Source organism: Podarcis liolepis (genome assembly GCF_965112155.1).
Source record: "Podarcis liolepis genome assembly, chromosome: 7".
NCBI lineage: Eukaryota > Metazoa > Chordata > Lepidosauria > Squamata > Lacertidae > Podarcis > Podarcis liolepis.
In genome coordinates this window covers 83,947,494-83,970,011 of record NC_139561.1, presented here as the reverse complement: position 1 = coordinate 83,970,011, position 22,518 = coordinate 83,947,494, and the positions used below count along the sequence as shown (strand labels likewise).

Genomic DNA, 22,518 nt, shown 5'->3' with positions numbered 1-22,518 from the left:
AGCAAGCTGCCGGCTAGCTCTGCCGAGGCTCCTTTTATTAGCAGAAGTCAACAATTAGAAACAGTAACAGCAGTAATTATATTATATGCAGTAACAGCAATTATATGCAGTAACAGCAGCTAGGATATTATTGGCCCAGAAATGGAAGCAAGAAGAATTGCCAATGATCGAAGAATGGAGGATGAAGCTGATGGACTACGCAGAATTAGACAAATTAACAGGAAGGATCTGAAACTGGTGGGACCAGAAATTTACCGAAGACTGGAGTAAATTTACGAATTATATGAAAAGTATTTGTGATGGTCAGACGACGTTTGTAGGTCTGCAAGAAGTTCTGTGAGGAGTATTGTGGGAAATATTGTAAAAATGTAAAAGGTGGGATGATAAGTTGAGAGGGTAAAGGCAATATAAAATTAAGTAATGCATAAAAAGAGGTTAAGATGGAAGATCATCGGAGATGCTGATGGAAGTCCAAAAAAAGTGTATTTGCAATAATCTGTGTGGTACGTTTTAAAATTTGTATGTTAAAATCAATAAAAATATTTTTAAAAAAGAAAAGAAAGAAACAGTAGTGAAACCGCCCTAAACTTAACGTATTTCATCTAAGCACATTTCCAGCGTTAGCATATACATGTGTCAGCAAGTGTTTGCCTAAGATGTTCCCCCGATACTTGATTATGTCTGCGTTCCCGGTCATGCTCCAGCCAAGCGAAATGTCTAAGCAAACGAATTGTGAAAGGACGAAAGGTCAGGGGGGAAACCCTGTTTTCTAGCCAAGAAGGCAAAAGGTCAGGGAGAGCAGGTGCAATGCTCCTTGACACACTGTTGCACATCTGGTGCGAGGTTAGCTTTCGCAAAGTGGAGCATTACCTCCACAAACAACTCTGGGCAATCTCCCCCTATTTTCTTAATATTGCTTCTTATACATTGGGGCGTGTTATACAGGGAAAAATATGGTATTCATGTCTGTAGAATCTTCGTTCCTCTTCCCTTTGACAGGATTATCCTGTGTTTTTCTGCCAGGGTGGTACAGGGAGCACCCAACCTCACAAAGCGGCTCAGAGCTGGTGTTGATCCGGCGGTGAGGGCTTGTCTGGCACACAGCCCTCTGTACGCACAGCCAGGGTACCATGAAACCATGCTCCTCCACTGCAATTGCTCTGTCTGCATGCCTGTTTTATAGTTTAATTTTTCATCTTTCCATTTTTGTCTGTTGCTATGTTCTCTCTGTTTTATATACATTATAAGATGAAATAATAATAAAGATCTTCCCCCCCCAAAAAAAGGGGGTGGGGGTGGGGTGCTCTGTCTTCGACCAATTGCCAGAGGGTTGCTTGCAACACAAGGATTGAGTGAGACATCTTACACCAAGGAGATGCCACAACAAGGGGGGGTCGCCAAACATTGTACAGTGGTACCTTGGGTTACATACGCTTCAGGTTACAGACTCCGCTAACCCAGAAATAGTACCTCGGGTTAAGAACTTGGCTTCAGGATGAGAACAGAAATCGTGCTCCAGCGGTGCGGCAGCAGCAGGAGGCCCCATTAGCTAAAGTGGTGCTTCAGGATAAGAACAGTTTCAGGTTAAGTAGGGACCTCCGGAATGAATTAAGTACTTAACCCGAGGTACCACTGTATTGTACTTATTTGTTGGGTCCAACGTGATGAATGGTTACTTCCATCTGTTAATGTAAGCACCCAGTTTGGTGCAGCCTTGCCAACAACTTTTAAACAAGAATGAAGAGAGAGGTTTCACATCTCAATTTCATTTTGCAAACTGACACTCTTCTTATGCTGTAGGGTACAAAACTGGGGCCACATCCTCACCGCAAATCTATAGCACTACAATTCCACTTTAAACAACCACGGCTTCCCCCCAAAGAATTCTGGGAGATGTAGTTTGTTCATAGCTGTCAACGTTTCCCTTTTTTAAAGGGAAATTCCCTTATTCAGAATAGGATTCCTCGCAAGACAAGGGAAAAGTTGACAGCTATGAGTTTGTTAAAGGTGCTGAGAGTTGATAAGAGACCCTCATCCCCCACAAAGAGATGCAATTTGTAGTTTGGTTTAACAGCAAGCCCTTCATCCCAAGAAACTCTGGAATTTTGTAGCTCTGCGTGGGGTGTGTGTGTGGAAATAGAGGTTTCCTAACAACCTGGATCCTTGGGTGTCTTCCCTTCCCTTCCAGCTAAGTACCAATAGCCAGATAGAACAAATTATCATGATAGGCACATGAAAAAGCCAACTCATCAATTCCATTCTTAGATCATGAGGAGTTTCTGGTGTCATTACCCCTCCTGTCCAGAAGGTGGAGCAGAGGCACTGGAAGGACCAGTGAGAACAGTGGAGGTTGAGCTTTTATAAGCCCAGAATTCATAACCTGGTTTACTTCCTCCTTCAATGGTTCTCATCATTGATGTCCTACAGAACTATTCTTGGTGACTTACAATAATATTATAATATAACACAATGCATGACTCTGGAATATGGCGAGTCCCATCTCCACAATCTCTGGCACAAAGTACGAATATAGTCAAAACTAAGCGTTGGAGGGTTTTCTTGTTTTGTTTTTAATTTCATCAGTGGACATGATGGTGTGCTTTCCCCCTGCCCTGTTGGGTTTGGGCTAGGTACAAAGGCTGATGCTTATCAAAGGGCTCTTGATTCTTCCATCATCATTTTCAAATAAATGGAGTTTCTCTTCTTGGGGAGATGGGGAACATAAAATCCATGGAACTCAAGGAAGCTCTTCTGGGCTTGGCTCCAAAGAGTTTTCTGCACTATTGGCTATTTTTCTTACCTGGAAGAGAACCAATCATAGGCTGAAAACCAGAACCACCACCACGATTATTATTTCACCCTCACCACACCACCCATTCACCCTAAGGTTCCAGAGCAGGTTACAACAATTAAAATACATCATTAAAAACAATGTACAATAAGAGAAATAAGGTGGGTTGTAAATGTGCATCTCAGGCATCAAAAGGCAGGACAAAGAGGTTCATCTTCTGCTTTCACCGAAAACTTAAGGTGACAGACACATCTCAATGGGGAGGAAGTTCCACGACTTAGGAGCTGCCATAGAGACTGCCCTTTCTTGGGCCAACCTTCCCGAGTTTCTGAGGGTGCTGGAGCAACCAGGAGGGCTCCCTCTGACAATTTTAACACCCAAGGGAATCTGTAGGGAAGGTGGAGGACTAAGCATTGGGGGCCTGTGTCGTTTAAGGCTTCAAACACTAAGGTGAGCACTTTGAGCTGGGCCCAGAAATGAACTGGCAGCCAATGTCAACATCCAGTCTTGGATTTCTCTGAGGGAGAACTTCTGGATATACATGCTGGACCCCTGGACTTCACATGGCCTCCTCCCGGAGGATAGTCTCAGCATCACTTAAAGGTAAAGGGACCCCTGACCATTAGGTCCTGTCGTGGCCGACTCTGGGGTTGTGGCGCTCATCTCGCTTGATTGGCCGAGGGAGCCGGCGTACAGCTTCCGGTTCATGTGGCCAGCATGACTAAGCCACTTCTGGCAAACCAGAGCAGCGCACAGAAATGCCATTTACCTTCCCGCCGGAGCGGTACCTACGTATCTACTTGCACTTTGACATGCTTTCAAACTGCTAGGTTGGCAGGAGCAGGGACCAAGCAATGGGAGCTCACCCCATCGCAGGGATTTGAACCGCCAACCTTTTGATCTGCAAGTCCTAGGCCCTGTGGTTTAACCCACAGTGCTTCAGCAAATGAAGGTCTTCAGAGCACCCCATCACATACCCTCCAACATTTCTCCTATGAAAATAAGAACGCCCTATTCCATAACAACACAGCAAAAACAGCAGCAACAATTTTACTATTTATACGCCACCCATCTGATTGGATTGCTCCAGCCAACTTCCAACATATTTAAAAACATAATAAAACAGTAAACTTTTTGTATTTATTTATTTTTGCTATGCGGGCCTGCCTTCTAAAGGTTCTATGGTTATTTATCACCTTGGCTTGGGGGGTCTCATAACGCCTACCCTCCAACATTTCTCCGATGAAAATAGGGCTGTCCTGAGGTAAAACAGGACATTCCGGGATCAAATCAGAAACCAGGATGGCTTCTGTAAATCCGGGACTATCCCTGGAACATAGGGACACTTGGAGGGTCTGCCATTCTCATAGCTTTATAGCCAGTGCTTTTTTCCTTTAAAAATGTTTAGGGGTCCTCTCATTTTGGCTCAAGAACATCACCATTTTATAGTTCGAATCAGGAAAGATAAATACAGTCAACGGCCAAAAGGCCACCATCGGGAGTAGAAACCGAACTGACGATTCACCGTGCTAGAGAAGAAACTAATTTTTATTTAAATTTTTAGTTTCTTCTCCCATTAGTTTCACAAAATGTTTAGGGATTTGCGTACCCCTGTGTACCCCCCCCAGGGGAAAAAAGCACCGTTTATAGCTATCACCTTGGAAACAGTAACTTTTAAAAAGTCAGAGCAACCAACGAAGGTGATGTTGGTCACTGTAATAAATACATGGTTTAAGTGATTAACAGCAACCTCCCACTCAGGGCTGAAGAGATTTTGGCACCTGAGGCATGCCACAAAATGGTGCGCGCACCCTGCCAGGGAAGAAGGGGTGAGCGAAAATCTACAGTGGAAATGGGAGGTAGGATAAAGATTGACATGGGGAACTAGGGCGGGAGAAGACCGGAGGTGCCTCCAATTGGCTAAAAGGCTGTTGTAGAGGCAGCCCGAGGGGGGGGGGGGCTGCTGCTGCTGAGGCGCCGACAGATCCGGCCTCCAAGGAGCTCCCAGACCATGCATTCATTGGAGGCTGCATCTGCTGCCCCTTCAGATTTTGCCACCTGAGGCAGTTGCCTCGCCTTGCATCCTGTGTGAGCCGGCCCGGACCCTACCTGCATCCGAGACAAATTTGCCGGAAGTACTGTCTGATATTCTTTCTCTCTCTCTCTCTCTCTCTCTCTGTTTCTCCCTCTCCCTTTCTGTTAAATTATCTACATTACCGTACGAAACCTTGTTTGACTGTGTAGGAAATCAGGCCTACAAGAAAGACAGCCCCGACTATGCAAGCCACAAAAATCCCGGCGACGGCTCCTCCAGAGACTCTCGTCCCTTTTTTCGTGTCCGTTCGCTTTTCTGGAGAGACAGAGAAAGGTCAGGTGAGAAGTAGGAAGGAGAACCGTAATTCCTTGTCTCTTGTTTATCTCAGGTACCAAGGGCATTTCTCCCCATCCTCTCCATCGGTCCTGGAGACCAAACAGGGCCACTGAGGCAGCGCAAGATGGTTTCCGAGAAGATTGTTCCCCTCCCGTTTCCCCCATGCTTGCTGTGGCAAAACCCCCCTTTTCTCACTACGTGGTACGGTCTCAAGGCTAAAAGTGTGAGCAGAGAAAGTTCCATGTCTAGGTTGGGGGGGTGAGCAGTTTGCGTCCCTCCAAGCTTCTCTTCCTGGTCCTCAGGCCACACCTCCTCTCTTGGCTGTAACCCTCGCCAACCCACTTCTCCATCCTTGCCCTTTGAACCCTTGCTTCCCTGGATGAGGATGGAGACGTGCTCTTTGCCCTGGGCTAGACGAACAAGGATCGCCAGTTTCCTATGGTCCTACACAGATTCAGTTGCTAAAATTATATCTTGCTCCTGTTTACAGTTCTCCGTATTCTTTTCGTTCGGCTGAACCCAAGCACATCATCCTCTCCAAGAAACAAAAGAGGCTGCTTTCTGTTGTCTAGAGTGTGGTACTGAGGAGACCAAGGTTGTGGGTTCGATCCCCATACGGGTCACATGCATTACAGGGGGTTGGAGAAGATGAACCCCAGGTCCCTTCTGACTCTGTCATTCTATGAGTCAGTGCAACTAGCTCAGCACTGACTCAACAAGATAGCTCAGTCGGTAGACTATGAGGTGCTTAATCTTAGGGTTGTGGATTCGAGCTCCATGTTGGGCAAAAAGATTCCTAGACTAGGTGACCCTCAGGATCTCTCCCACCTCTACAATTATATGATTCTATGAATTCTTCAGGGTTCCAGCCAGGTCTTCCCCAGCCCTACCTGGAGAAGCCAGGATTGAACCTGGGACCTTCTGCATGCTAAGCAAATGCCCTACCCATTGAGCTAGGGCCTGTCCCCTAATAAATAGTAAACCTAATACAGTGGTGCCTCGCAAGACGAAATTAATCCGTTCCACGAGTCTCTTCGTCTTGCGTTTTTTTCGTCTTGCGAAGCACGGCTATTAGCGGCTTAGCGGCTTAGCAGCTATTAACGGCTTAGCGGCTTAGCGGCTATTAACGGCTTAGCGGCTTTAAGAAAAAGGAAACAAACTCGCAAGAACTCGCAAGACGTTTCGTCTTGCGAAGCAAGCCCAAAGGGAAATTCGTCTTGCGGAACGACTCAAAAAACGGAAAACTCTTTCGTCTTGCGCGTTTTTCGTCTTGCGAGGCATTCGTCTTACGAGGTACCACTGTACATTCAGAACTTTATTATTTATTTATTTATTTATTTATTTATTTATTTATTTATTTATACCCCGCCCATCAAGCTGGGTTTCCCCAGCCACTCTGGGCAGCTCCCAACAGAATACTAAAAACACAATCAAACATCAAACATTAAAAACTTCTCTAAACAGGGCTGCCTTCAGATGTCTTCTAAAAGTCAGATAGTTGTTTATTTCCTTGACATCTGATGGAAGGGTGTTCCACAGGGCGGGTGCCACCACCAAGAAGGCCCTCTGCCTGGCTCCCTGTAACCTGACTTCTCACAGTGAGGGAACCACCAGAAGGCCCTCAGAGCTGGACCTCAGTGTTTGGGCTGAATGTTGGGGGTGGAGACGCTCCTTCAGGTATACTGGGCCGAGGCCATTTAGGGCTTTAAAGGTCAGCACCAACACTTTGAATTGTGCTCGGAAATGTACTGGGAGCCAATGCAGGTCTTTCAAGACCGGTGTTATATGGTCTTGGTGGCCACTCCCAGTCACAAGTCTAGCTGCCGCATTCTGGATTAGTCGAAGGGTCTCAGCCTGTGTACCAGATAGATACACTGAGCTGCAGCCCAACTGCTAAATATACGAAACCAAAATACCTATTCAGATTCAAGACACAATAAACATCATTGACACACCAGATGATATCATCATGCGGTGCGTGTCTGTAGAGAGATATCAAGAGGGGAAGAAAGATTGTGTAGGTTAAGAAGGGGCATGTGAAACATTTACCTATGACCACTAAGAATATCTGCCCCACTTCTGACTCCTTAGTAGTGTTTCTTTGCATTATATAGTACGTGATATCTGAGACTGATATGTTCTTGATCTGCAAGGAGCAATCCGTGTTCACAGACTCCCGCCCAGTATACGAGGCTTTGTATTGAACATCTTTCACCGGAGGTGGTTGATAAACCAAGATCTGATTCTTCTCAGCCGTATCCCACCGGAACCAGCTGCAGGTGTCCACCTTCTCCTTGCTATCTTCTGGAATCAGCAAGACCTCCCCTCCTACCTGGGGGAACCAGGGCTGGACGGTGATGAGGAGGGTGAAGTTCTGGTCCGCTTCCAGAAACACAAAGGAAGAAAACAAGATATGGGCTGAGGGGGGTGAGGGGGAGAGAAGAGGCAAGAGATTCAGGTCAAGGAACAAGCCGATAACACACAGTAACCCTTGCGGGTTTTCACCCCAATCAGAGACATTTGCAACTGCAATGTGGAGGTCGCAGGTGGTGCTGTGGGTTAAACCACAGAGCCTAGGACTTGCCAATCAGAAGGTTGGCGGTTTGAATCCCCGCAACGGGGTGAGCCCCTGTTGCTCAGTTCCTGCTCCTGCCCACCTAGCAGTTCAAAAGCACGTCAAAGTGCAAGTAAATAAATAGGTACCACTCTGGTGGGAAGGTAAATGGTGTTTCCGTGCGCTGCTCTGGTTTGCCAGAAGTGGCTTAGTCATGCTGGCCACATGACCCGGAAGCTGTATGCCGGCTCCCTTGGCCAATAAAGTGAGATGAGCACCGCAACCCCAGACTCATAGAATCATAGAGTTGGAATAGACCACAAGGGCCATCGAGTCCAACCACCTGCCAAGCAGGAAACACCATCAGAGCACTCCTGACATATGGTTGTCAAACCTCTGCTTAAAGACCTCCAAAGAAGGAGACTCCACCACACTCCTTGGCAGCAAATTCCACTGTCAAACAGCTCTCACTGTCAGGAAGTTCTTCCTAATGTTCTTCCTAATGAACTTCTTCCTAATGTCAGCCACGACTGGACCTAATGGTCAGGGGTCCCTTTACCTTTACTTTAATGTGGAGGTCAAGATAGCCTTCTGTTCCCCAAACCACAATTTTAGAGCACAGCTGATCTGGGTCTCTCTCCTCCCCACACCATCACTATGCTACCCCCACTGCTCCACAGGGAGCCCCCAATCTTTCACCTGCCAGAAGGAGCAGTGGAGATTTGAAGGTCTTTGGCATCATGGGAGATTCCCTTTATGCCCGGCTGGATGCCTGGGTTCCTTTTATCTTCTTTGCTCCCAATGCTGGGGGCATCAGCTGAACCCACCTGCTCACAACCCACCCTAGGCTTTCCCCTACTGGAGCTCAGGAGGCCTCACAGTCAGCAGCCCCCTTCCCCATTGCGATCTCCTAGGCAACCAGAGGAGGTCACAAAGCAGCCTGGACTGTGTTGAACTGGAAGTGGGAAGCCCTTTATGGGGTCCCACTCAGATAGCTGGACTACAAATTTATATATCTATCTGAGGCTGTGATTTGGCTGGAAAAGTGGCGTAGTGTAGGGGAGGCAGAGGGGTGATTGCCCCGGGTGTAAATTTTTGTGGGGCACAATTTCATCACCGGGTGCTGCCCCAATACAATTGTGCACTACCATCACTAGGCTCGATTCAAATGGCTTCTCCAGGCAAACCAGGAAGTGACCTCTCCAGATCTCCTGGGTGGTCAGATACTGTTAGGCAGTTGAATGCGCATGCGTAATCTGGCTGTTTCCCACTCACTCCTCACAGCCCCGGGCACTGGCAACCCATGGTACGCCACTGGGGGAGTGACTGTATGGACTTGTCCCTTCAGGTCTATTGCAGGCACTTTCAAATTTCACATGCTACCAATTAGGTGATTGTATTTTCACATTTGTAGTCCAAGCTTTCTCCAAGGAGTTCAAGGCACGTGGTTCCTTGCTTGGAGGTTTCTAAGCAGAGGTTGGATGGCCGTCTGTCATGGATACTTTAGCTGAGATTCCTGCACTCTAGTGGGTTGGACTAGATGGCCCTTGGGGTCCCTTACATAACCATAAAAACCCATCAATTTCATTTTTTGATCATGGTGAGTTCCTGGTATCACTACCCCTCCTGACCAGAAGGGGGAGCAGAGGTGCTAGAAGGATCAGTGTAAGCAACTGGTTTTATCGTTTACATTTTTCATTTTCAGGTTTTCTCATTTTACAAAACATATCAGAAAATATTTTTATACATTTAAATATACTATGGTCTACCCTCCTCTCCTTTCTGTAGTCACATAAGTTGTATCTTCTTTTTTCTGCATCTTCAACATTAAAACCTATATAATGAATCACTTGTACTCGAAATTTTAATATCACCATCTGCACGTGTTTATATCAATCCTGCTAATGTTTTAAGTCATTTACAATCATTCTTTAGATATTCAACAAACAATCCCCACTCTTGCTTAAAGATTCTATCTTCTTAGCTCTTAATCTTCTAGTAGGTTTTGCCGTTTCTGCATACTCCAGTAACTTTTGCTGCCAGTTCTCTTTATTTGGGGCATATTCCACCTCTGGGCACATGCCATTTGGGCTGCTGAGGTCATATATATAAATATCCCCCCCCCCCCCGTTCTTTAGGTATCTCAGATCCAATTATCCCTGAAAGAAGGGCTTCTGGTTTCTTGACAAATGTCACCTTAAACATTTTTAAAAATTCGTTATATATCATTTCCCAGAAGGCTTTTTGAGGATGCCCAGAGCTTACAGAGTTAACAGCTCAAGGGAAATGATATCCTGTCACTGGGGGTGTGTTCACATACGGGTTTCGTACTTTGTTATGTGAACGCTTTTATCATGTCTTCGCTCTCTCCTGGCTGAAATGTTTGTTTTGCTGCTATACAATAAAGCGTCGTAGAATAGAAGCAGCTGTTGTACGAGGGTTTTACTGCATGGCTGATATTCCTTTCACACAGACACATCTCTGCTCAAGATACTCCGATGTGATTAACAACCTGAGCCTTTAATAAGGCTCCAGGCAAGCTCCCTCATTACGCAGAGTATCCAGTAGCAGGGAAGGATGAGAAATATGAGCTACATTGCAAAGAGGTTTATTTTCTAACTATGCAGACAGAAAAATACATCCTCTCTCTGTGAGAGCAGAGAGGCAACTGGAACAAAGCAACAGGAAACCAGTAATATCAACATCCGTCTCCTGTGAGACTTCCAACAGTCTGGAATCCCTGGAATGTAAACAGAGTCCTGTGACTCCAAGCACTGCACTAGTGGCACAAACAGAAACCTAACAGTTACCCTCAGCACTGCTAATGTGCTGGTCCCGGGGGGGGTGGTGGTACCGTGAGGCGTGGTCAGAGTCTGGTCCTGGGCTGAGTGTCTGGAGACTGTCCACCAAGGGTGAAGTGGGGTCCAAAGCAAGAAGCCAGGCGTGGTCGGGAACTCCGGAGAAACAGGTCTGGGTGCTGGCAGAAACAGGTTTCCAACTTCGTTGCTCCCGCAACTTGGGACTGGGCTGACTGGCGTTTATCTCCTCTGAGGCCAGGGGAGGTCCCAGCCCACAGATGACCTGCCTCTCCTGGCCTTAAGGTGAGCACTCCTCCTGAGAGAACCCAGTTCCCTCCGCCTCTCTGCCCTGAGCCTCTGCAGCTCAGGAGAGGCTGGAGGGTTACTGGACCCAGGGGGAGGCTCACCTTCCCCTGACAGGGCTGGGAGAGGCGCACCTGCAGGCAATGGGTCCTCAATCACCTCCGGAGCCAGAGTGGATACATCTGGTGTCTGCTCCTGAGGATCCGGCACAGGTGCAGGCCCTTCAGATTCAAGCTGCTGCCCCGGCTCAGCCGGCTCTGGAGGCGGGGACTCCTCAGGTTCAGATTCTGAATCAGATTCCCAGGCCATCACAGCTAAGCAGGACATGAGCACTTATGTTCCATCTGCCCATCATGCGACTCTGGGAGCTTAGCCAAGGCCAGCCAAAATGCTCAAGGGGCTGGAGCAATTCCCTTATGAGGAAAGACTGATGCATTTGGTGCTTTTTAGTCTAGAGAAAAGGTTAAGTGAGAACAGGAAGAAGGGGCATTTTATCACATGTGGTGGCCCTGTGGAAATGGGTGGGGGAATGATACACAGTGGTGACTCGGTTTTTGAACGTCTCCATTGACAAACATTTCAGTTCTCGAATGCCATAAACCTGGAAGTAAATGCTTCGGTTTTCGAACACGCCTCAGAAATTGAACATGCCATGTGACTTCCCGAGTGCAAGATCCTGAGGCCTAGCTATCGGCTATTGAGTTTTCGGTTTTCGAATGTTTCGGAACTCGGACGGTCTTCCAGGACGGATGACGTTTGAAAACCGAGGTACCATTGTATAATGAATTGAAAAACGATGTTTAAATTTATAATCCCTATAATCACAAAAAAGCCCGAAGCCTTGTTTACTAGAATAATGGGGATGGAGGTCTGAAGAAAGCAGACTAGTTTATTTATGCACATGACAACAGCAGTTAGAACTTTATATGCACCTTTTTTTGGACAAAGAAGTTTTAAAGATGTGCTGTTGTTGTTTTTAGAAAACACTTCAAATATGGGGTGCCATATGCCTGGCTTTTCCCAGACGTTTTTTAGCAATTTCCGAAAATTCTGCCTGAACACAATTTTCGGCAAATGAATTCCAGTTATGTCCTGAATTTTCTGGATGTATGGCAGCCTTGGTGGAAAGAGAATGGATTACCAGCGGAGGAGAAATGGGTTATGAAACTGCTGGACGATGCTGAAATGGCAAAATTAACTGTAAAATTAAGAGGACATAATGACGAGGATCTTAGGGAGGAATGGAGACCACTGGTGGATGATCTACCAAGTTATCACTTATATATTAAGTCACTGGCAGGATTTGAAATATAAGCAGCAGATGACTGAAAGATTTAACCGGTAGCGGGGTTTAGATAATAAAAATATGTGTGTTATAAAACAGCTAATAAAAAGGAGTAAAAAACAATCAAACATCAGGAAAGGGTGGGAAGTGAAGAAGAAACTTTGGTTGTTAAAAAGCAATTGTATATGATGATAAATGCTTTGAAATGTTTTTGGAGGCTTCGTAAAAATTGATATGGGGGAAAAGAGAAAAGGTAAAGTAAGAAATGATGTGTTAGAAGTTTATAAAATTATAAAAGTGGGTGGAGGAAAGTTTTTCCTCCCTCTCTCATAAAGTTAGAGCTTGTGAACATCTACTGGAGCAGAACGTTGGAGGATTCAGAACAGAAAAAAGAAAGTACAGTGGTACCTCGGGTTAAGAACTTAATTCTTTCCGGAGGTCCGTTCTTAACCTGAAGCACCACTTTAGCTCATGGGGCCTCCCACTGCCACCACGCGATTTCTGTTCTCATCCTGGAGCAAAGTTCTTAACCCGAGGTACTATTTCTGGGTTAGCGGAGTCTGTAATCTGAAGCTTCTGTAAGCTGAAGCAACTGTAACCCAAGGTACCACTGCACCTCTATAAGCAGTGCATTGTTAAACTATGGAACTCCCTCCCACAGAAGGCAATGACCACCAAGTTGATGGTCTTCTTATTTTACAGCATGGAACCACTTCTGGAATTTCATTCCATTCACATGAGGACGAATTTGCCTAATTCACAGTTCCCAAGACAAAAGACAGACAGCCTTTGAAATTTTCACTTTCATGAATTTTGCGACTCAGTTCTTCGGCCAAGAGCTGTGTACAAAAATGCACATATTGAGACAAAGTGTGCATAAAAATGAACATGTTAGTGACAACAATGTGCAAAAAGGGCAGGCCTTGCTTTGCTAAAAAGGTGAGCGCTGCATACATAAATGTGCATGTGAAGAGAAATTTGCGCTAAAACGCTGGTGGGTTTTCAGGAGGACATCTTAGAAACAACTCACAAAATGATGTGGAAATGTGGAGAAATGAACATAAGAATGTAAGAATGGAAGAAACAGAGAAACACTGAAACCGATAGACTGCCCCGTTCCTCACAATCACTGAGTTTCACTTCCCGCCAGGACCCACCGCAGCCCCCTACCCCAACCAATATTGTAATAATAATAATAATAATATAATAATAATAATTTATTATTTATACCCCGCCCATCTGGCTGAGTTTCCCCAGCCACTCTGGGCGGCTCCAAATCAAATGTTAAAAACAGTACAGCGTTAAATATTAAAAACTTCCCTGAACAGGGCTGCCTTCAGATGTCTTTTAAAGATAGGATAACTACTTATTTCCTTCACATCTGAAGGGAGGGCGTTCCACAGGGTGGGTGCCACTACTGAGAAGGCCCTCTGTCTGGTTTCCTGTAACCTCACTTCTCGCAATGAGGGAACCGCCAGAAAGCCCTCGGCGTTGGATCTCAGTTGAACGATGGGGGTGGAGACGCTCCTTCAGGTATATTGCCATAATATTATGTGTTACAGTGGAATATGGAGAGAGCCATCCCATCAGACCCTGGCAAAGGAATATGGGCACAGCAGAAGTGGGCATTGGAGGCTTTTATTGCCTCAGGGGACATAATGTTCTATCTGCCCCAGGGGCTGTGGGTGAATCACAAGGGCCTTAAATCATTTCATCGTGATTTTTCAAGTAGATTTCAAGTAGATATTTCAAGCGGAGCTTCTCTTCTTGGCAGAGTGGGGGAAATGGTCGATGCTGCTCCAGTCTGGAAGGCTGACAAAATTGTTGACCAGGACGATCTCTCTCTTACTCTTTTTGCTTTTACCTGGAAGAGAAGCAGTCTAGAATCAGAGGATGGAGAGCAGAAATAAGGAAAGGTAAAGGACCTCTGGATGGTTAAGTCCAATTGGATTCAACTATGGGGTGTGGCACTCAACTCCACTTTCAGGCCGAGGGAGCCGGCGTTTGTCTGCAGACAGCTTTCTGGGTCATGTTGCCAGCATGACTAAATCGCTTCTGGTACAACGCAACACCACGACAAGAATTAAATCATTATGCTGGATAGTAGGGTTTAGTGAAATCAAGGCCGAGGCAGGGTTTGGCAAGAGAGGCTGTTTAACCATTTTGGAGATAATATCCAAGACCCTGGTCCAAAATATATAAACAATTTTTCATGAAAGCATGTTCCAAAGTTCCCACAGCCTCTCCAACAAAGTTGTGAGATAGGGGTTTGTTGATTTTGGCTAGATGAACCGGAGTCCTGAAAAAAACCTCTTAGGCAACCACCCGATCTGAAAGCCTTAAGTCCTGCTGCCCATGAATGTAGACGCTACTGAGCTGGATAACAACAACAACAACTTATTATTTATACCCTGCCCATCTGGCTGGGTTTCTCCAGTCTCTCTGGGTGGCTTCCAACAAAAGATTAAAAGTAAATTAAAACATCAGTCATTAAAAATTTCCCTAAACAGGGCTGCTTTCAGATGTCTTCTAAACGTCAGTGTCTTGACTCTGCATAAGGCAGCTCCCTATGTTTTTGTGGATGAGCGGTGCAAAAGAGCGGGCGCCACACAGATCTACTGCTGTGGTCCTCCCATGTAGGGCTGGCAGGTACTTACTTCTGGGCTTTGGGTGCTCCTTTCTTTGGACCTTTTTTCTTCTCACTCCCCTTTTTCTCCTTCTGGCCTTCTTTATTCCTAATGAAACAAGCAGACCCTTGCTGTTGTTCCCTGGCGACCAGCACTCAAGTGGCACATGGCCAGCATTTGCCCTCTCATCCTTACTGGTTCTTTCTCCAGCACCTTCCCACTGTCTGTCACGGCATCCATCGACTCATGGAGTACTGCAGTAGCATGGCCACTTGTTCATCAGAATAAGAGCCCTGGCGGGACTTCCGGGCAAGGAACATGGCGGACCGAACATCTACTTAGCTAAGCCATAGATCTTGGTTATCGAATTCTCACTGGATAGAGTCAGGGCTTTTTCCCCCCTAGAAAAAGAGGTGTCTACAGGTTCTATGGGGGAAGCCATGACTGCATGAAGTGGCATCATAGTGCTTTAAATGCATGGTGGGCATGCATATACGTGGCTTGGGTTTGGTTTAAAGACACAGTAAGGGAGAAGGGGGATATTGCATTTGCTCACCCACAGTTATGATCTGGACAGTATGCCTGGCCATGAAATTAGTATGGAGAAATGTACTGCATTGCAATTAAAATTATTGTAGCTCTCTTTAATGGTGCATCTATACATACAGTGCTACCTTGGTTCTCAAACAGCCTAGTTCACGAAAAACTTGGAACCCGAGTGTAGCAAACCCAGAAGTGAGCGTTCCGGTTCTCATTTTTTTTTGGGGGGGGGGAGTCGAATGTGCTTTGTTTTGAGTTGCACTGCTTATTAGCGTCCTACCATTTTAATCAAAGAGTTCCGCTTCCGCTTTTAGTGTTGTGCTGCTAATTAGCATCCTACCTATCTGCAGACCAGTGTGAGAGAGCACACTGATTTGGGAGGTGGGGGAGAAATCTTCTTGCAGTGCTCTGCAGCCCAGCTGCTTTGACATGAGAGAGAGAGAGAGAGAGAGAGAGAGAGAGAGAGAGAGAGAGAGAGATCTCAATAGATCATGCTGATTAGGGCAGTGCAGAGAAGCATCACGGCAGCTCTGAAGCCCAGAAAGAGGAAGAGATCTCAAAAGATAGCACTGATGGGGTGGAGGTGAGAAGCATTTTAGGGGTAGTTTTTCAACAGTCAGGAACAGATTAATAGTTTTTGCATTACTTTCTATGGGAAAGTGCGCCTTGAGTTTGGAGTGTTTTGGTTTTGGAACGGACTTCTGGAACGGATTAAGTTTGAGAACCAAGGTATCACTGTATAGCACAGCACGTGCCCATTCTATACAAATCTTCATTCTCTTTGGTCCAGGGCCAGCCCAAGGCATTTTTCTGTCTGAGGAGGAGGAAGAGGTTAGGCTCCCAACATCATTCCATGCACGGAAACCAACTGGAAAGGGAAGGTGAAACATTGGCTAATCAGTAGTGTCCTTCATGACACATGATACCAGCAGGTTAGTTATGGGGGTTCAGGATAGGCTGCGTGACAGACACAGCTCTGTCCTCCAACAGAAGGCAAGTAAGAAGTGTGCCATGATAGAAGTTTATAAAAAATTATGCATGACCTGGGAGAAAGTGTATAGAGAAAACCTCCCCCTGCCAAAAAAACCCCCTCTAGAATGTTAGAAGATTCAGAACAGATAAGATAAATTCCTTCTTCAGGCAGCGCATCGTTGAACCATGGAACTAACACCTGCAGTAGGCAGGGATGACAATTGACTTAAAGGTAAAGGGATAAAGGGACCCCTGACCATTAGGTCCAGTTGTGGCCGACTCTGGGGTTGCGGTGCTCATCTCGCTTTACTGGCTGAGGGAGCCGGCGTACAGCTTCCGGGTTATGTGGCCAGCATGACTAAGCTGCTTCTGGCAAACCAGAGCAGCGCACGGAAACGCCATTTACCTTCCCGCCGGAGCAGTACCTATTTATCTACTTGCACTTTGACTTGCTTTCAAACTGCTAGGTGGGCAGGAGCAGGGAACCGAGCAACGGGAGCTCACCCCATCGCGAGGATTCGAACCGCCGACCTTCTGATTGGCAAGTCCTAGGCTCTGTGGTTTAACCCACAGCGCCACCCACGTCCCATGACTATTGACTTAGGTGGCTTCAAAAGAGGATTGGACAAATTAATTGGGGGGAAGGCTACCATTGGCTATGTTCTGCCTCCACAGTAGGAGGCAACAACTGGTCTGAAGACCAGTTGCTGGAAACCACAGGAGTGGAGAAGTGCTCTTCTGCTCAAGTCCTGCCTGTGGTTTTCCCACTGTGACACGCATGAGCTGAAAATGGGAGGTTCAAGCTCCATTCACACCCCATCCTGACACCCTGGCACTTACGGTGGTTGGGACTGGCTGGGTACCGGTGGTGGTGCCTCTGCAACTGGTGGCGCACTAAGGAAATAGGAAAAAAGAGAGCAAAGAGTTCAGAAGTGAGAAGCACGCTTTGGCCCCTTGCGACTACGCCAGAGATAGCAGCTTATTTACTTCCTCCCCAACTGTTGCGTGGCGAGTTCCTGCCCCCACCCAGTGGAAAAAAAGACTCATAACACAATTTTTAAGGTTAATGGGCAAAATAAGGCCACAACATTATTGGTTACAGGTGGTGAGCGGTATTGGCTTAGGCATTGGTCCTAACCAACTATATCCGGCTTCAGCAAGTCTGGAAAGGGTTAGCCACCAGTAGGGGGAGTCCTGCTGATGCACATCAACTAGGAACTCCCCTGGGGTCACCGCTCGGGGGCGTGCCTTAGGCCCTCACCTCCATAGGCTTCGGACAGGGCCACGCCCCCCGGAATCCTTTATTGGGCTACCCTTCAATATGTGGGTCAGGTGATGGCGCTTCCTCCCCTCTTCCATCTACATAGCAATACCAATACCAATGCCTAACCGCCAATACCGAGAAAATTGTGGCGATTTGCTACGAGGTTGGCGAAAACCAAGTGGCTGGTGCCAATTTGCCAAGTGGAAAAATTCCTACCAGGTCCCTCAACGGCGACCAACCGAGGTCCATAGCAAGGTCAAGGAACGAAAACCTTAAAGGGCGAGAGGGTGGGGAAAGTAGGAACTGCTGGCAGGCGGCAAAGAGGGAGATCCCCGGCTGTGCCCCCTTTAAATAGGTCAGGCCACGCCCCCAGAGCCAGCCGATTGGCTAGCCAGGGGGTGACGCGGCCGGGGATTCCCCTCTTTTGCCGCCTCCAGCTGCTCCTGTTTCCCACCCTCCCGCCCTTTAAGGTTGGCTCCAGCCACCGCACGTGTGGTGGGAGCGTGAAGCCCGCAACCCCACCTCCTCTGGAGGGCGGAAGTGGCTTTCCCATTCAACAGAGATCCTTACAGATCCAAACCTAGACCAAGGAGTATAAAATGACAGCTAAATAAAATCACAGCTAGTTGCTCTCCTCTGCCCCTCACGCTTGCTATCTTATAGTTCAATCCTACACCTGACGGTTCAGAGGTGCTTCCAAGCACTGGTGGAGAAAGGGGGGTGCGGTGGGTGCTGCCTACCCCGGGGGGTGTCATCCCTGAGGTGGGTGACACCGCTGCGGGTGGTGCCCCCCTGGGATGCTCGCAGACGCACCCCCCGGGCAGCTAGCCCCTTCCCCAGTGCACAGCATGGAGCTGTGCTTCCAAGTCTCTTTCTCACAAGTAGCTGAAGACAGGTACAAATTGCTCGTACCCAGGAACACCCCCCTAAGTGCACTGCTCAGCTGCTGGGTCACCAACTACATAGACTGTAAACCCATTGAATGCTACCTGTGCATACCTGAATACAACTATTTGTGCCCCAGGTCCACAGACTGTGCACTCCTTGAATGTAATGTGTGAACCCACCTCCCGTTCAGTGTATACAAGATAGCACTCAACTCCTTTTGTTACTCTCCCCATTCAGTTTGATCAAAGATTAAAGCAAAATGCCTTATAAAGAAGTAAATAAACTAAACAACAAATGGTAAATATAATTACGCTTTGCTCCTTTTGACTTGGTAAGTTATCAGGCCTCCAGCTAAGATGATCCCCAAAAAACTTCCAATAGCAATCACTGCGATGATCCCCAGAGGAAGGCCTTTGGCTTTTACCCCTTCGTCTTCGTCCTCTCCTGGAGGTTTAGTCTCTAAAAAAACCCCAAAAGATATGTGAGAACTAGGAAAATGGCTCCCAATGCCTACTGGCTCCAGCTTGTACCAAGTAGTGGCCTTCCTTATCCTTGCCACCATTGGAAGGTAGGGATGGGAGAGTTGTGGGCTGGCATCCCTCTGTTTCGAGAGACAATGGAGTGTGCCTCCTTGGGTGAAGCCAAACCGCTGCAGTAGCAGCGCCAAAGTGACTTCCTGGGCAGCGTGTATGGAGGTTCTGGGCTGCCCAGGCGACAGGACTCCTGATGTGGCCTTGCTGATGTGGTCTAAGGAGATAGATCAGAGGGGCTTGGAAATTACTCATCAACACAGTGAGCTCCTAGACAGCAGACTGAGAAGAAGAAGAAGAAGAAGAAGAAGAAGAAGAAGAAGAAGAAGAGGAGAGTTTGGATTTGATATCCCGCTTTATCACTACCCGAAGGAGTCTCAAAGTGGCTAACATTCTCCTTTCCCTTCCTCCCCCACAACAAACACTCGGTGAGGCACTTCCGGGGTGGCGCCATCGGCAATGGCGGACTCCCTCCGAACCGGAGGGACCAGCTCCGCGCGAAACGGGTCTTTTCCGCTGCGGCGAAGCGGGGACTCTTTCAGAAATCATAGGTGGATGAAGCCTGTGACTGTGGGACTCATTGGGCAACTTTAGCGCCCCCCCAACCCGCAAAGGAGCCCACTAACGGGCTCCGAAGCGAAGAGGGGAAAGTGGCGCGGTGCTGTGAGTCAACTGCTATTTCCGTGGAGCGAAGCCGCAGAGCCGTTGCCAGAGAGCGCTGCCTTTTTCCTGGGACAATTTGGCATCTAAAGTAATCACCCGTTAGTACTCAAATATTGAACAATCGGACTTCAAATAAGAACTGGCGATTAGAAAGGAATTGGACTTAAAAATTTACCTTAATTTGGCACTGAAACGAGAAGGTCTAAACAGGAAGTCAGCCTTCCATTTCCTTGTAGTCAGAAGAAAGCAAAGACAACGTAAACTAGAGCTTAGAAAAATACTTTCAAAGGATTGGTTTTCACCATTTAAAACCGTTGAACCCCCCTTCGGTAGCAGGAGAAGAAGGGGGATTTTTTTTGGACTGTTTAAACCTGCAGAAGTGAGTTTAAAGTAAAGTAACTTTCCACCGTCCTGACCCTGGAGCGGGGTGTCAGAATTGACGTTTTGAAGCTCATTGACCAGACAAATGCTTTTGACAGATAGTTAAAAGAAGAGTAACATTGTGATCCCACTGTTTCCTTTCGCATTTTAAAGGAACTAATATTGACAAAGTATCTTAAAAAAAGAAAAACTTTGTTGCTATTGTCCTTAAAAGAAAGAACATCCAGAAGTTCCCCCTCTAGAGGGGGACTGTGAAATTGTAACCAATTCTAGGGAGCTTGCAGCTGCCACAGATTACAACCGTGGGAAAGGAATTGTGACCTTGCAGGACAATGTTATCAGAAGCACTGTTGGGTGCTTTCTGTAAAATAAATGCCCTAATTGGATCAGAAGACGGATTTGATGACTAATGCGGCCAGAACATTTGAACAGGTAGTGGGAAATTATATGGAGCCCACCCAGGAACTTAAACAGGAGTGTGTCCTTGCAGAGCAGATGATAGAAGAGGATGTTGCAGAATCTTGGGCGCCAGAGATGGAGGGACTTTTGGCCCAGCAGGAAAATGAGCCTTTGGATTTGACAAATGAACTTGGAAAAAACCAGATTTGGAAAGACAAAGTTTGGATTGATTTGGAAATGGGGGGTTGGACTGACCCCCCTATGCAGGGATGTTTGGACTTTCCGAGTCTGGCAATGGGCCGTCAGAGGTTTGGAGCTGTTGGGACTTCCAACTTTGGAGGGAATTTGAATCATGTCTTAAAATACCACATGGAGTCTAGTCTGGACTGTGAGAAAGGGGCTGATTTGTTGAAAAGGGTCAAAAACACTACCAAGCTGGAGTTCCCACGAGTGAAAGGAAAATATGAAGAAGAGCTGCAGAAGGGACATGGAAGAGATTTGAAGGCCTCGGATATAAGATCACCAGGTTAATGTGCCAGACTAATGGGATAAAAAGGACTGACAATCCCGGGACCGGGGGGAGGGGACGCTGGAAGAAGATTGGATTGTTTTTATTCTCTTTTTTTATCATCAGAAATGTTTTATGAACGTTGGAAAAATGTTGAAATGAAATTACTTGGCTCTTGTAAAAATGTTTAAAGAATTAGGTAAAAAGGTAATGGTTATGAGAAGCTGGTAAAAATAAGATTTAAGTCTTAAGTTTTAAGGTTTTTTATAAGATAAGATGAAAATAGAGTAAGGTAATGTAATGACAAAATATTATGAATTATGGAAAGGATTTGCTGTGACAATTATTAATCAAGATACAAGAGATGGGAGGAGGAGGTCATGGAAAGAAGGTAATGAAAGTGGAGAATGTGAAAATGATGGTTTTATTTTTTCTTTTTCTTTTTCTGTTTTTGTCTTTTTTCTTTGTAATTTTGTCTTTTTTCTTTGTAATTTTTTTAAAAATTCTTTTTTCAATAAATATCATTATAAAAAAACAAAAAAACAAACACTATGTGAGGTGTGTGGGGCTGAGAGACTTCAGAGAAGTGTGACTGGCCCAAGGTCACCCAACAGCTGCATGTGGAGGAGCGGGGAAGCGAACCCGGTTCACCAGATTACAAGTCTACCGCTCTTAACCACTACACCACACTGGCTCTCACGCAGGTCACTATGGTGAGGGGTAGCGTAGAATTGTAGAGTTGGAAGGGTTATCTAATCCAACCCCCTGCAATGCAGGAATCTCAAGTGTATTACTATTTATCTGTACCAGTGAAGTACCATATTTTTCACTCCATAAGATGCACTTCTTTCTTCCTAAAAGGGAAGGGGAAATGTCTGTGCGTCTTATGGAGCGAATGTGCGGTCCCTGGAGCCGAATTGCCCAGGGGCAAAAAGCAGATCATGCTCTCTTTTTTTGAAAGTGGGAAATGGGTGTTGAAACAAAGCCGCTGATCGTTTGCTGATCGGGGAGAGAGATAAGGGATGCTAGAGATAAAGAAGGCTGCCTGGGAGCGGGGAAGGTAAAGACAGCAAATTTGCAAAGGGGGGAAACAGGAAAACTAAAGCAATAAGGAGAGAAATTAGAAGAAAAGGAGGAGCAAAAAACTGCTCCAGCTAATGAAAAGACACTAAGGCAAACAAGAGGGAAGGGAGTGTTGAAAGGAAGCAGCTGATTGGCGCTAGAGATAAAGGAGGCTGCCTGGGAGGGTGGAGGTAAAAGCCCATGGATCCTCAGGATTTTTGCATTGGGTCACCCCAAATTCACCATCAGATCACACATCTGTGGCCACAGCATGAATCACAAAAATCATACATCCACTGTTTCGTTCAGAATATTTTCTTTCCTTGTTTTCCTCTAAAAACTAGATGTGTCTTATGGTCAGGTGCGTCTTATGGAGAGAAAAATATGACACACACACACACACACACACACACACACACACACACGTCTCTCTTGTATCCTCCTTTTTCAGGCTGCAATTCCTCTTTACTGGCAAAGCCTCGGTGGCCACTGTCCTACTAAGCTCTCTAGTGGATGCTTGGCTCTGCATGAAGGCCAGTCCTCCCGTTTGGCCGTGAGGCAGATACCTCAGGCAGCAGATTC

The 22,518-nt window shown here is 46.5% G+C and overlaps 3 protein-coding genes across 5 annotated transcripts in view; all 3 read right to left on the bottom strand.

Annotated features, from left to right (window-relative positions):
• The window catches only part of LOC310712671 (pregnancy-specific beta-1-glycoprotein 8-like), a 111,692-nt gene that overhangs the window by 50,121 nt on the left and 39,053 nt on the right, over positions 1–22,518 (bottom strand). The gene's annotated exons all lie outside the window — the stretch shown is intronic.
• On the bottom strand, positions 2,547–8,601 carry LOC310712709 (cell adhesion molecule CEACAM18-like). 3 transcript variants are annotated; one of them, XM_083516032.1, is made up of 4 exons: positions 8,416–8,601; positions 7,212–7,580; positions 5,050–5,141; positions 2,547–2,800 (listed from the first exon to the last, which is right to left on the bottom strand). In XM_083516032.1, exons 1-4 carry the CDS (start codon positions 8,456–8,458, stop codon positions 2,738–2,740), a joined length of 567 nt encoding a protein of 188 aa, XP_083372158.1. In that variant the 5' UTR covers positions 8,459–8,601; the 3' UTR covers positions 2,547–2,737. The 3 variants fall into 3 exon arrangements, with proteins under 3 accessions (XP_083372158.1, XP_083372160.1, XP_083372159.1); XM_083516034.1 differs by having other exon boundaries at positions 2,547–2,795; positions 5,004–5,141; positions 8,416–8,600; XM_083516033.1 differs by having other exon boundaries at positions 5,019–5,141; positions 8,416–8,600.
• The window catches only part of LOC310712646 (uncharacterized protein), a 28,609-nt gene continuing 19,815 nt past the window's right edge, over positions 13,725–22,518 (bottom strand). Inside the window, exon 6 of the mRNA XM_083515919.1 lies at positions 13,725–13,966. Within this exon, the coding sequence (XP_083372045.1) occupies positions 13,963–13,966 (4 nt within the window). The 3' untranslated portion in view covers positions 13,725–13,962. The remainder of the gene's footprint in view (positions 13,967–22,518) is intronic.

Coding starts and splice junctions, on each gene's coding strand:
- LOC310712709 (XM_083516032.1), bottom strand. CDS start 8,458: ATGATGCCAAAGACCTTCAAATCTCCACTGCTCCTTCTGGCAG. Junction 7,581..8,415: donor TCCACTGCTCCTTCTGGCAG/GTGAAAGATTGG, acceptor CACCCCCCTCAG/CCCATATCTTGTTTTCTTCC. Junction 2,801..5,049: donor TAGTCGGGGCTGTCTTTCTT/GTAGGCCTGATT, acceptor GTTCTCTTCCAG/GTAAGAAAAATAGCCAATAG.